The 14,492-nt window shown below is 51.1% G+C and overlaps 3 protein-coding genes across 3 annotated transcripts; 2 read left to right on the plus strand and 1 right to left on the minus strand.

Moving 5' to 3' along the window:
• Window positions 1-31: 31 nt before the first annotated feature.
• On the minus strand, window positions 32-5,194 carry J4E78_009407 (uncharacterized protein; the record flags this gene model as incomplete). The annotated part of the gene is made up of 1 exon (XM_049369998.1): window positions 32-5,194. The coding sequence occupies one exon, from the start codon at window positions 5,192-5,194 to the stop codon at window positions 32-34; it is 5,163 nt and encodes a 1,720-aa protein (XP_049218307.1).
• A 1,166-nt stretch (window positions 5,195-6,360) lies between these two features.
• J4E78_009408 (uncharacterized protein) lies at window positions 6,361-10,477 on the plus strand (the record flags this gene model as incomplete). The annotated part of the gene is made up of 2 exons (XM_049369999.1): window positions 6,361-7,143; window positions 7,196-10,477. The coding sequence occupies 2 exons, from the start codon at window positions 6,361-6,363 to the stop codon at window positions 10,475-10,477; spliced, it is 4,065 nt and encodes a 1,354-aa protein (XP_049218308.1).
• Window positions 10,478-10,650: 173 nt separating this feature from the next.
• On the plus strand, window positions 10,651-11,399 carry J4E78_009409 (uncharacterized protein; the record flags this gene model as incomplete). The annotated part of the gene is made up of 2 exons (XM_049370000.1): window positions 10,651-11,263; window positions 11,395-11,399. 2 exons carry the CDS (start codon window positions 10,651-10,653, stop codon window positions 11,397-11,399), a joined length of 618 nt encoding a protein of 205 aa, XP_049218309.1.
• Between the last annotated feature and the right edge of the window lie 3,093 nt (window positions 11,400-14,492).

Raw genomic sequence — 14,492 nt, forward strand, 5'->3', positions numbered from 1 at the left:
CCTGTATATCCGTGTAATAAGCATGCCCCGTCTATATCAAAAGACCCTGTGTAAAGTTCTCCAGTGCAGCTCGGTACTGCTGACTATACTCTATGATGATCTGCTGCTGGTACCAGCTATGTCGCGCATTGTGGTCGGCCACAAGGTTATGCGCAAGCTCGTGACAGTACGTGCAGAACCAACTGTCCAGAGCTGTGAGCTTCCCTTCCTTAGTCTGGCATCCGTCGCTGTGCAGGGCAATGAACCAAGCGAGATTGAAGAACAGACTACCATTCATGTTGAACGCCACCGTGTTAGACTTCTTGTCGAGAAAGATGTTTACCGCCGCAGGGTTGACGCTGAAGATTGAAGTCAGGCCAAAAATGAGCGGTAAGAACTTTTGGAGGTGAGATTGCAGGTCGGTGAGCGGTGCAGTCTCGTCGCGGCCATAGTAGATGTCGACGTGACGGCCAGAGAAAGGCACCGAAAACGCTTTGTGCAGGTTCTCCCATTGTTCGCCGGTACAGTAACCTCCACGATCGAGTTCCGTCGGGTCCTGGTGATGTTTGGTGTTGATGTTTTCCATACCAGTGGGCCGACATTCCTTGATGGCATTCTGGATGTTCGACTTCGTAGCTTGGATGTCGCGACTGATCTGGGGACCGTCTGTACCCTTGGAGGAAGAGGAGGGTGCGGTAGGTGCGTTCTTGAAACCGAGCTTCTTCGCCCAGTTGTTGATGAGACCCTGCTCCTCTGGTTGACGGCCGTGATTGGCGATCTCCATGCCACCCTCTGGACTACCAAACGCACCAGGCATATGCTTGCCTTTTTCGGGAGTCTCAGGTGGAATGTTCTCTCTTTCTTCAGACTTGACGTGACCAGACTTGGCTTGTTCGGCAACTCGCTGCTGTTCCTCTTCTTCGCGCTCTTGCTCGGCTTGCTTGGCAATACGCGCTTCATGCTCTTTCTTTCGCAGGATGCGCTCGACGTTGATACCCTTTTGCTGGAGTCGTCGTAGAGGCTCAGTCAAGATGCGCTCTAGCGCGATTGCGTCGTTGCGCTTCGGCCGCGATACAAGCAATCTTACCAGTTCGCTTGACACCTCGTACAGATCGTATTTCGGCGTGATGCTAAGCACGTACCCTGTACCACGCACCTTGATGATAACAGCCGATTTACGTGAAGATGTTGCGACATTGCGTTCCGCTAGTGAATAACGGATGGAGATATCCGACACACATTGCACCGTCAAATTAGAACCCAGCCACTTGGCGTCATGTCTGATAGCCTTTGAAGAAGCATCGCGTTCGTACTCGTGAAGGAAGAGACGTACGCGCTCCAGGATGTCTCGTCGAAGATCTTGAGCAGGTGTCTGGTCGCGCGCTACTGTGCCGATGCGTTGGTCAGTCTTGACCAGCTCCGAGACTTTCTGGACTCCGAATCGAGCGTAGAACTCCTCGAGAAGCTCTTCCTGTGGGGCTGCGATGATGAAGTCGCGGAACCGTGTCATATAGTTGACGTTATCGATAATCACGATCTCGCCAGCTTTGTTGAGCGACCACTCGCGATGGACGTTGTCCTCATCAAGATCATCAATGTCGTCTTCGCCTGCATCAGCGACGTTCTTACTATCCTCTTTGATATCGCGGTAGCCAAGAAGCAGCCTCGATGCTATGAGTGATTTGACCAGATCCTTATCCTTCCACAGATTCGGAGCATGCTCGGCCAGCTTTCTCAGCAGATCGAGATATTTCTCTTGTCCAATGGTGTTGAGGAAGCGGGCAGGGTTCTTGGCGAGAAGGTACGCCAGATCATGAGTAGTGGGCTCATGCTTCGCGCCGACCTTGAGAAGGAAGACTGTGGCTTCCGCGCCATAGTGAACGTAATCGAGGATGCCACGGTACTCTTGATCACGACCCACGAACACATGCTCGGGTGGATCGTAATGATGGATGCGCATCTCGGTCTTGCCAGTCTGATTCTTGGATCTATCTTCGAATCCGCTGCAAGCGGGGTCAAGGTAGTACTTCCGAAAAATTGGTACGATGTTGGAAGTCGCGAGGTTCTGTATGAGCCCTTTGTATTGGTCTAGTTCGGACCCGCGCGAGGCAAGATAAGCAAACTGCATTTCTGCATCGAGCTTAGTTTTGGGAGGTGTCTTCATGAGGTATTGAACACATGGGCCTATGCTCGGATCACGCTGTACCCCTAGCTTCTCGGCATGGCTCCGAAGATCGCTTCTTAGGATGGGAAATCCTAGGCATGCTGCGTGCTCATTGGTGTAGCACTGGAACGGACCAACCAACGCCGGGAAAGGAGCCTGTTCTGTCGGTAAAATCGGGAGGGTGAGGGCAGCGAACTTCTGATGCTCCACAGCGTAGTTATTTTTGTAGTAGTTTGTCAACAGGTAATCCATCGCACGCATGTACAGCTGAAGATCCTTGGCTTGACCGGCACGATGGAGTATATTTGCGACGGTGATGGAATCTGGGCACTGTCGTAGTCCAAGACGCAGTAGCAATACACCTTCTCGTGTAGTGGGCTTGAATTCGAAAGGCAGCTTGATCTGAGTCAGGCCTAGAGCTACAATAGCCGGGTCGGGGGCATAAAGATCTGAAGCTTTGAACTGCTCGCCAGGTTTTGCTAGAGTACCTTCTCCCGGCAAGAACGCTGTCTGCTGTAGACGACTAAGATCCTTCGCAGGTATTTCGTTTATGACCGACGCGAAGTAGCGGATAAGGTCAACATGATTCCAAGTCGGCTTTTCAGACTTTTCCGACTGCTGCGCGTCGCGACTGCGCATTCGATCAAACACCATAGGAAGATCGATAGTCTTCCGAACACCGAGCGCCAATAGGAACTTCTCCTTCGAGCCTGCAAACGGTGTCACAGTTGGCAGATCGTCAAACAGCTTGACAGTAGGGAAGTACGACTCCGCCGGTCGCCGCATGCCCATCTTCGTCGGCAGGATCGAGTGTGGGGTCAAGATCTTGACAACCGTCTCCTTAGAATTTCCATCGAGTTGTTCCCAGCACTTAGATGTCAGCGTTAGCACAGAGAGAGCAAGATTCTCATCCTTGGTGAACTCGTCTAGCTGCGGCCGTGTTGTCATGTGTCGTAGCCAGCGAACCATCGATAGCTCCACCCAGCCGAAGAGCTGCAGTTGTTTGATCGACATGCCTCTGGTGAAGGAGAAAGGAATAGTGTCTGGCGGAAGAGGTAGATGTGCGCCGATACGCGCTGGGTTAACGAACGTGCTAATATCGCCCAAAGCGAGTATCCTGCCAGAGTTCTTCTCTGGCTCAATGTCGATATTGGCGACTGTATTTTCGAACAAGCTACGAGAGCCGGGTACATCAATTTCGCCGCTTTCCAGCTTAGATCCACACCACTTGAGGAACTCGGAGAGTTCATCTTCGCTGAGTGCTCGTGATTCTAATCCCTGACGGATATCCTGCATTGTGAGCTCTGTGATGAAACCGCGATTGTGTAAATTGAGCATGAAGTCGACTGCTGCATTCGCGAGTTCTTGTGGGACCATGGGTACTTCTCCTAGGAAGCTGAGAGTTTCTGCAGGCATACGCACACGTTTACTGGACATGACACCTTTGGTCGAAAGGATGTCGATGGATCGTTCCTTCGAACAATTCCAGAACGCCTCGTCGATCTTATCTCCAAGTGATGTGGAAGGGTGCGATGATTTGGCCGTGTATTGTTTGAACACGTAAGCAGTCTTCGTGATCAAGGTCTCCATGGGTTCTTTGCCGAATTGGGTCTGCAAAGCTGCCAATTCTGCTGCATAGGTGATGCGACAGGCTAACCCTGCAACGCGCAGAAGCTCGATATTCCAGGTAGAAATGTAGCGAGCGTTCATGTCGACATTCTCGCGCTCAACTGTCGGGATGAGAGATGGCGCAGAGATGTGCGCAAGGTAGCCCGTCGTCTGGGCAGTCGGAAATCCAATAAAGATTCGTCCAGATTTTGTCGGAAGAACTTCTGCAAAGATTTTGTCGGCAAGCGCAGCTGAACTGCCAGAGCCCGTAGCCAACGTGGCTGATGGATCCTGGTATGGACAAGTTAAAAGAGCGATTTTAGTCGTCTTCGGAGGTGACTTCTTAGTTGCGCGCTCGATCTCCGCAGCGAAATTTCGTGAGACTTTAGTGGCTGCCACCACAGTGCATACTTGCAAGAAGATGGTGCCAGTCGAATCGCCTGCTATCTCTTCAATAGTATTGGTCTTCTCGGCCGCGGGTTTGACGTTCTTTGTGGGCGGCGGAGGAGGCGCTGATGCGAATTTTGAGAAGAAACTCCGTAATGAAGTACCTGCGTTGCGAACTTCTTGTTGTACGAGGTCGGCAGCTTTCTTTGGGGGTATCTGAGCAGTAGCAATGACGTTCATCCAGGCCGCATCAATTTGAGAGTGTTGTTGCGTGACATCAGTCACCCGCATCAAGCCGCCTTCGGTCTCGGTCTTCAGTCCATTAGGCACACGTACCATTTCTGGGGGTGAGATCTTCTTGGTGAACGACGCAACGACGTAGTCGTCCACGTGAAGCTCGATACTTTGCAAACCAACGAATGTGAGACTCGTGGCCAGAAACTGACACAACGTGGGCAGATTCGGAAGCTTTGATGGATTGTAAGACGCAGATTCGACTTTTGCTTGCCGGTATTCCAGCATGAAGATGGTGTCTCTCGATTCATGTTCAGCCGGTACTGGGGCGGCTTTGGTTGAAAGCATATTACCCTTCCAATAAAACGCCATAGTCCTGTCTCCTGAAACGACGAAGGGCTCATCACAATCGGCGAACACGCTGTAGAATCCGACACCGAAAGCCCCAATCTTCGTTTCGTCCGGATTACCGTCCGCGATGCTTTTCAAACGACTCCAATCCGCGGGCGTGAATGGCTGACCATTGTTGCTAACAACGAGTCGCTTGAGAGTGTGATGTTGGATGATGTGCTTCAGTAGAATGGGATCATCGGCGCCTTGAGGTGTAGGAACAGTAAGAGATGGGTCGGTCTCGAATTTGATGATGACTTGATCTGCCTTCGCATCTGCAGCATTTTGTATCAATTCTCGCAAGGTTGTGTGCTCGCTGGAGTAACGCGCTAGAACTTTGTCTATCAAAGCCCGGGTGTTGACCGTGACCTCGCTGTCGAAGCCATCGGCCATCGTTTGGTTGCGCAGCCGCGCAAAATCTATCGCTGCCATCTTGAAGGCGCCTTCCGAAGGTGTGCAGCACGATGTTTTTGGAGATCTGAAGCTACAGTGGCGATGGGTTTGCTAGGACCTCGGAGTTGAGGGTATTGACAGCCCAGGAATGTATCAAATAGGATTAGGAGTCTTCCAAACGTAAAGAGGTCTTCTTAATCTACTCCGCTAACGGTGCCGAGTGAAATACGTGTCCGGAATGCGGATGTGCTTGTAATGAGAATGTGCTCGTTGGGCCAGGCAGCCTGTAAGAACCGTGGGCGGCGGTGGCGAAGACAGGAGAACCAGCCAGACGCAGAATAACGTTTCGCAACAAAAGACAAACTCCGGATATGCTCACGCTATGCAAGACGTAGGAAACATATCAAAGAGAACAGTGCAGCCTGGTGGGAGGCGAAGGGGTGTGGGTGAGATGTCGTGTTTCGTGTGGCACTTGTTGTTGCAGGCGCTGACGCAGGGGCCAACAGCGAAAGCGGCTTAGTCTTCTTTGTTCGGGCCACCGCCACGAGGCCGAAGCTTTGAGGATCGCCAACCGTTTCACCGTCCGAATATTCGACGCATCATGCAAGCACCCGCCAGCACAGCGTCATCTTCTTGATCAAGCATATTGTTTTTGGCCACTAGGTCTTCAGCTTCCAGATGTTGCGATGGCAGTCGACCCTCTGTCCCCGATCGCGCCTGCGCGCATTAGGGCCTTGCTTCTCCCCGTGGGTCGCATCAAGCGTTCGCGCTTCATAGCCTTTGTCGACCTCTTGCAGCAAGAGTCGCTGGTTCGACTGGGCGATATCAGCCCTGATCCGCGACCTGACCGGAGTATGAGCCCTCATGTGCCAAATCAGCGCTGATGTTTGCTGATCTTGGCAACGATAGATATGTTCTCTCCTTTAGCATGGCCTGACGGAACTTTACTTTATGACTTATCGACTTCTATGCCATCAGCATCTCATCTATCACTGTCACCTTTCGAACAGTTCAGAGAGCCTCTACTGGTCATCGGAATCGGAGACGCGTCCGAATATGCCTGGCTGCAGCCATCACGTGGGACTGACGGAACCCCAAGCACGACATTTGAAGAACCCCCGGCCGGCGATGATGAAGCTAATGCTATTCAATTCGGTATCGACGATCTCAGAGAACAGTTTCCTCGGGCTTATCTCCACAGCATCATGCTGTTTGATTCAGCAACTCCATCACGACATCCTCGCCTACCACAAGAGACACTCTTGATCCCACCAAGATCACAGCTAAAGACCACGACGATGAAGACTTTCATGTGCGATCTGACTGCAACTTTGCTAGCGGAAATGACCACTCTGGCAAAGTCCATACAGGCACTTCCTACTTTAGTTTCGCCCGCTTCTCAAAATGGCACAGCGGAGCTCACGCCAAGCTGGGCCGCATCTGACTCTACTTCGCAATTCTCGCGTCGCAACTCGCAAACACCAAGTGGGAGTAGACCGGAGTCACCCGTAGGAAATGCGCTGAAGGACGGTCACCGCGCGTCAATGCCTGTCTTGCCATCGAGTTCCGGAGGACCCCTGTCTACCGAAGACCCTAGGACCGCTTCATTGAGTGCACAAGGTACACGCACACCCCCGACAACCTTCGACGAAATTTCCGGTATCAATGCTGCCAATACGCTTCATCAAACAAACAGCAATCCTGCCAGGCCTAGCTCCGCAACCAAGAACGCAGCGGACCGCGTGTCGATTACAGGTTTTGGTTCCGGCGGGGTCGGTGAAAGAGCTCGAAACAAGGGACGCGGTCGTATTGGGATCGTGATCGGTACCTTGTACATGTGCGCAGGCCAGTGGGTCGAGGCTGTACGAGAGCTCACAGAAGCCGCGACAAGAGCACGTGCTCTTAGTGACCATTTGTGGCATGCTAAAGCTCTCGAACACATTATGGTCTGCATGCTTCTCTTTGCATGGTCAGGCATGGACTTCCAGGTCAGTCCAACTCTTACATGATGTCAGTCTGATCATCTTACTGACCATCAAGATACCCCCAATCTGCTATCCGACATCCGATAAGTCTGGAGGCAACAAGTCACCCACTCATACACCGTCGAGTAGTGTCTCTGACGTTTCGACTCCCGCCAAACCTCACAAACATGATAACGCACTGGACGCTCTGAACTCCATGCTTCCAGACATGGTCAACATGATACTGAACCTCTATACCCGTGCGGCCAATTTCGCTGGCGAATCTTTGCCGCCGCTCGCGTTTTCCGAATGTGTAATACGCTTTTCCAAGTTGCTGGCCGCCATCAACTTATCCGGAGGCTTTCTAGATGATGATGCATTACGCCAGCTTGTGCAGAATACGCCATACAAGCAAAAGCCACGCCTTTCGGTTCCGAGGCTTAGTGTACACCCTACGCGTAATGATATAGCGTCTATGCTATTTCGTGCATTACCTGGACCAGCGGAGAGCTCGGGCATGAACCCCACAGATCGCGTCGTAGTGCTTGCTGGTGTTGCCTCGATCTTATCGTCCTTAGGCCTACAACGCAAGAAAGCCATCGTCATGAAGGAGTTTATCACGTCTTTGGTTCCTGGCTTGATACAGGCCCGCAAGGTTGGCGCAGCAGAGATGGGAGTACATCCAGCTGCTGGCCTTGCCGCTCTCAACATCGCAAGCGGCGGTAGCTCCGGGAGTGGTGCTCTCAATCTAGGCGAAGGCGAAGTCGAGAATGGGATTGAGGAATTCCTAGGCTTGCTAGGCCGGATATACGGGATACCGAATTCGAAAGGGAACATGCCCAATATTGGGATGCCCAGTCAGAGAGATGAGAACGCGGAAAGTGCATCGGACAGCATTGCTAGTCAACGCGTCGTTGACACCATACTGGCGATATCGTCATTGCGCTCTTTCGGAAGTTTGAGTCTCAAGCTAGAGATATTACGAACGTGTCTGAGTTTCTGCGAAGCATTACCAGACTTTAATGGCGTCCTCCATTTCACTGCTCTTTTGCTTCGGGTGGCGGGTCCCGGAACAGCACCGAGACCTAATAGCACCGATGTGTTCGTCTCTCTTCCCCGAGATGAGCAGATCCGACTGTACTCCAACATCTCGAGAACCGTCACTGCCGCTAAGAAGCTTGGACTACAACATGTAGAAACAGAATACTGGGATGACTTCCTTGTGCGCGGGTTGTTCATTCTCGAGGAAATGGAACCTCTCCGATTAACTCAAAGACAGGGGATCGAGTTGAAGTCGGACAGCCAAGGAAAAGACGGCCCTTTTCTTCACAATGCCTGGCTGAAGAAGCCGCATACAAATGCTGCAAATACAGTCCTGGTCGCGAACGAGCACTATCGCTTCGTCATAGCCATGCAGAATCCATATGAGTTTGAGCTTGGCGTAGAGTCGTTGAAGATAGCTGCTGAAGGTGTTGAGTTTGTCGCGCTGGAGGAACACTTCCTACTGGGCCCTTACAGGACTCAGAAGTTCCAGATCACAGGGACTGCGCGGACATCAGGGTCGTTGAAGATCATTGGATGCTACGTCAAGCTTATCGGCTGCAGAGAGCGGCTGTTCCCCATATTCCCAGAGCCATGGAAGCCGAAGAGAGAAGCTAAAATGAAGCGCATGGGCCTCAAGGCATGTTTAGGGGCACCAACATCCCGGCCCTCCTCGGCAATCGCACCATCCATCGACAGTAGAGCAACGTCTCAGCCAAAGCCGGAGTCTTTGACGTTTTCGGTAATCCCAGACCAGCCCGTCATTATAATCACCAATGTTTCGTTACCGCAGTCAGCCGTCATGGTGCTTGAAGGCGAAAGGAAACGATTTACTGTTACAGTGAAGAATACTTCGACTGAAACAACTGTCGACTTCGTCCACATCTCCTTCCAGGATACGGCGACCACTGCGATACAAGCGGCGACTTCCAACAAAGACTTGCCTGCAGCCGAATTGCATGAGTTGGAAGTCCAGCTCGCCCATCATCCGTCCTTGCGCTGGTGCAAGGATGGGGCCGAGGATTCACCGAGCATCAAGCCTGGCGCTGAAGCGCAGTTCACCATCGAGGTTATCGGTCGCACAAGACTGACGGATGCAACTATACAAATCGACTATGCCAACCTTGGAAAACGAAGATCGGAAGTAGAGGAGCACTTCTTCACCCGCCAGGTATCTGCGCCCATCTCGATTACCGTGAACGCAAGTGTGCAGCTTCAGCGACCGGATATAGTACCCTTATCCGGCGACATTGCCTGGTCTAGCGATGCATCCTCAGGCTCGCGCACTCAATTAGAAGACGAAGCCTCGCAATCACAGTCGTCTGGCAAAGCCGACGGTCATCTTCGGTCTTTCATCAGTCAAAAGCAGAGTGATGATAGCGATGAAGAGTATTGCATGCTTCTCCTAGATCTCAGGAACTCCTGGCCAAACCCGCTATCGATATTGCTCCAAGCCCGAAAGCCCATGGCTGATGGAAACTACACCATCGACTCATGGAACGAAGCGCATAGTGTGAACGAAGTCATACAACCGGGGCATGTCAGCAGAGTCGTCATGATCCTTCCAAAGGTCTACTTGAAAGCCCCACATGCGGCTGTACCGTCGCTCAACCCCGCCAACCAACGCCAATTCGTCGTCAGCACGAGCAAGATCTCTCCCGAGACCGAACGCGCGAGTCGAGAAGCTTTCTGGTATCGTGAAGAGCTACTCAAGATCGTGCGCGGAACGTGGACGGAGGATGGTAATGGACGTCACGGCGAGCTGGAATTGCGCAGCATCCGCTTCACGCCGCGCATGGTCGAGGCTATCAAGCTTGACGATCTCGCCATCAAGACAACCATCGTCTCCGACTACCCTGCAGCGGGCGGCGAAGAATTTGTGCGACAAGTCGGCCGCGCAAAGTTCGAGGTGCCGATAGACGAGTTCCTCACTATGAAGACGTTCGTCCGCAACCGAAGTCCACGCCCCGTCTCGCCTATACTCAGACTACAGCCTCACGTCGCCGGTCTTCCCCACAACGTCGCACTCGATCTAGACAAGCGCTTCTCGTGGACAGGTGTTCTGCAGCGCAAGTTGCCGGTCATACAGCCTGGAGAGACGGTGGAGTCTGAGCTTGGCATCGTTGCGTTGTGCGGGGGTACATACGAGGTTGGTGCAACAGTTGATGAAGCGGAGTTCATCAAGATGGGAGGTGGAGACGAGGATGATATGAAGAATGACGATCAAATGCTACTTCAGGGTGGCAATGTTCTGGGCGAGCCGAAGCTTCGGACGTGGTACATGACGGAGCCGTGTACTATCGTTGCGAAGAGATGAGGTGGGGAGGAGCTTAGACTAGATGGATGAGATAGATCTTATGATGCTTGTTTCATGTGTCATTCTCCTATCAACGACAGTTCCGTGATCAGGCGATGACGAGCAGCAAACTCAGAACAAAGTATATGGGGTGACACTCCGAGCGCTTCTGACATGAGCCAAACCGTCCCATTATGCCCAATTTACTTAGTCTACCTACCGAATTGATCACGCTCATTGGTTCGTTTCTCAGGGCAGGAGTCCTAGGTCTTCTCCGCCTCGTCAACAAAGAACTTCACACAAAGACATGGCGCAGCTTCTGTCTTCGTTTCCAAACCGTGAAGGTATCTCTAATCCGCATCAGCATACAAGCACTGAGTGATGCCGCGGCATCCCCCGACATCGCCAACGAGATCAAGCATATGATCATCGGCACCGAAACACTTGAACAATACGAACACGCACCGACGTCCTATCCCCGTGCGCTGCGCGCTATGATAGCTAATGAGGGCAAGGCCGTCGACTTGCGCATTTGGCTGCAAAGTATCATCGTCCAAAAGCTGCCGAACTTACGTACAATCACATTAGAAGATCGTCCCGAAGATCCAGATAGCGAGTACTACCGTCCAAGTATGGGAAGCGTGGAGCTCCTGCGAAGAGCTGGCGTCGATTTGAGCTTGAACGGACCATACGGTCTGTCCATCTGGGACGATCCCCGTCGAGGAGACGATCGATCTTTCCCCTTGGTATCGCGATTGTTGGTCTTTGCGACTGTGTTCAGCATGCTGCGCTATCTAGACACACATGGTATGGTAGTGGATTTTCGGATCGTGATAAGAGGTCATCGGATTCGGGGGCAGGAGGAAAGCGATATTAGAGAAGCTTTTGACATAACGGATAGGTGTACTAAAGAGGTACTTGACGCTCATCTTACGCAGATTAAGGTGGGTGAGGATGGAAGTAGGTATCTTGTCACGGATCGTTTTTTGGAGTTTGTGCAAGGCCTTCGCAACTATACGTCAGCCAGGGGTATTACGATGATTGAGAAGTCGGCTGACGGGCAATTGAGTTGAGCTTGCTGACAATGACGCGCGAAGTATTGTATTTGGTGATAGAGAAACAATTTCGCACCTGGCAACCTTATACCCGGCAACTGCCAGGTTCAATCTCCAGCAACTTCGCTGTTCACAGGCAAGTGAGAGCTTTCTTGGTGATCAAGCGACGCTACCGATCGCTCGTCTGCTGTATTACCACAACCGTCGATCCTTTGTTGTTTCGCCAACACATCAAGTACCATTTTCACCGATTGATTGAGGTCTTCGAATCTCTCATCAAGGTGCATCTGTAGGTTTGCCACTTGCCGTATTATCTTGTTGCTCTGTCTTGCCGCACTGTCAAATAATTAATTAGGTCGCCCAGAGCCGGCATCTTATCCACACTTACGAGTTCGCCATGGAGACCTGGTGAGACAATAACCGTGATCGTAGGATTTCCCTGCCACGCACCCTCTTCAGAGCCCTCTCTCGAACTCGACTCCACCGGATCAAGGACGGAGATGAACCAATCGCGAGCACAATTTGCGGAGCTACTGCCAGAATGTCCAAGTATGTCCAACGGCTTAGATCAAGGATTTGCTCTCCTCCATAGAGTCGTCCAATGATGCTATTCTTCTTCACCCTCGAAGTTTCTCTGATCTCTTGTGCTGCATCGGAAAACGTCTCAGAAGTAATCCCCACGCACTGCGTGGATAACAGTAGATGCTCCACATTTGCTGTATCTATATTCAGAGAGCGCGCACAGTAAACGTAAATGACTATTTCTGTGGCCATCAACGACGCACCCAGCCTTTTCAACCAAACGATATCGGATTCGTCGCCTTCTTTGATGCGAAGGTGTTCAAGGTTTCCCTCAATGTCTCGGAACGACCTGTGCGCGTCCATCATCTCCAGATCATCCATGCTGTCTTTAGCAGCATTCCAAATCGTTTCCATTTCGACTCTGCCATTTCGTAAAGATACATAGCGAACATAGATGGACGCAAAGATGGCTGCTACAAACGTGAGAATGCCGGCGATGTTTGCGGTGATCGAAAGTGGGCTATCCTCCATCGGGATTGGCGCGAAGATAAGCGTACCGAATCAAGCGGTACCTATCTATGTAGGTAGTACGGGAAAGTGCGGGGAGGTAACCGTGTTCGTTGTCCTTTTATTGAAGACATAAACAGATTTCGCGATGAAGAGGAAATCAGAGGAATTAGGTATCATTCGGGCTGGCCGTGCAAAAGGTTTTCAGCTGGCCCCTCTGCTGAAGTAAGCGGCAGATGCATTGTGGCGTCCAACGGGGCTACCTTGTTTGCATGCACGCTTCAGCTTTTCAGCCTACGCCTCTTGACCACCAAGTCGTAATCTTCCTGTCAATAGTATGACTTTCGGCGCCCTTGCAGTCCTATGGACTGCCTCCACGCTTCCAAGGTTTCCAATACGTCAGCAGCTTGCCAGCCACGCAAAAGCCGGCAGGCCACCCGATACCTAGGTAGAACGCTCACGATAAGGCAGGCTGTTTCTCGACCATCCATCGTTACGACGCCCGTTTCGAACAGTCATGACCTTGTAGCTTTCATTGTTCACACGCGCTCGTTTCTGTACTTCTGACTCCATCAACCGGGAAGGTGAGCGCAACAGCAGCACATCAGATCTTTCTCGTTGACTTTCGAAGGAATGATCCAACCGCCCAAGAGTGCACGTATCAGGCTTTTCCGTGAGCCTAATATGGTGGTGGAAGAGGAAAGGAAGAAGAAGACAGGCTCACTGGCCTTTTATACCACCTGCAAGCGAAATCTGCCACATTGAGAGGACGACGTAGCATTTCGAAACGTCTCGCCACGACATCGAAAGGCTCCATGTTGTTTTGGAGACATATGGCGTCGCTACCACAGTTTTCAGCGCCCAAGCTCATGGGACTTCCGTAACAAGTTTTGAGGACGCTGCAGGAGCGCGCATACCGGTCTTTGTGTGGTATTTTGAGGTAACAGTGCTGCACCAGTCATGCGCACTGTTTCATCTTGTTTGAGTAATCAAATTCTCAACAGTGAAGTTTGCGGAGGAAGCAGAGAACCATGGCGGTCATCAGCGTGTCTAACGTAACATAGTACGGTACTTTTAAGAGCAGTTAGAGGTACGTATAGTCTAGTTTCTAATATTATACGTACAGTTATATATATAGTACATTTATACTAAAATTACGTTGTACTACTTAATTAGGTAAGCGCTAGGCCTAATTAGGTAACTATACTTAGTAATAGTAAAGTATAGTTATAGTACAGGCCCCTAATAGCTTCTATATGTACAGCCTAAAGTACAACGTATACTGTACTGTACCCAAAAGTACTACGCTACGTTGGACACGCTGGCGGTCATCTGTTGCAGTTTCTCGTCGATCGCCAGGAGCAAGACATCGATTCTTGTTGCCGTAGTTTGAACATCTGTTCTTGATGTAATTTCTAGCGAAGGAAAACCTTTCTCGCTCATGCCAGCGCAGTTAAACGTTTTAGAAGAAGAGAGGACGAACAGCCAAAGCACTTATTGCAATGAACCGATAAACTTTTGAGAAAGAGCCAGAGAGGCCATTTGTAGCTTGCGTGGCCATTTTGGAAAAGCCAACAAGAGCGTGGAGTATAGAATGAAGAAAGCTATCAGCGAGGAAAGAGCTTTTATGCACGCAGCGCTCGCGCTAGTCATAGTAATAGCCGCTGCACGATTATAAATCAGTATCATGAGACTTTCATGAGATCGAAACGCGCGGACCATATCCGGCGTCTTGGCATATTACATTCCAGAAGACCAGAACTCGTCATACAGACGTCTTGAATTATTTTGAAACAGGAGTAGAGTATGGATTTGGGGTGGAATAAGTATCCAAGAGAATGTGTGGGAGTCTTCCAGGGAAGAGCCGAGCCATGTTATCAACTCTAGCCAATTTTGATAAATTATGGGAAGTGTGTTGGTGTAGAAGAAAAGAAGCAGAGGAAGAGCAAAGT

The sequence above is a fragment of the Alternaria triticimaculans genome, assembly GCF_023758025.1.
Source record: "Alternaria triticimaculans strain BMP 0046 chromosome Unknown scaffold_20, whole genome shotgun sequence".
NCBI lineage: Eukaryota > Fungi > Ascomycota > Dothideomycetes > Pleosporales > Pleosporaceae > Alternaria > Alternaria triticimaculans.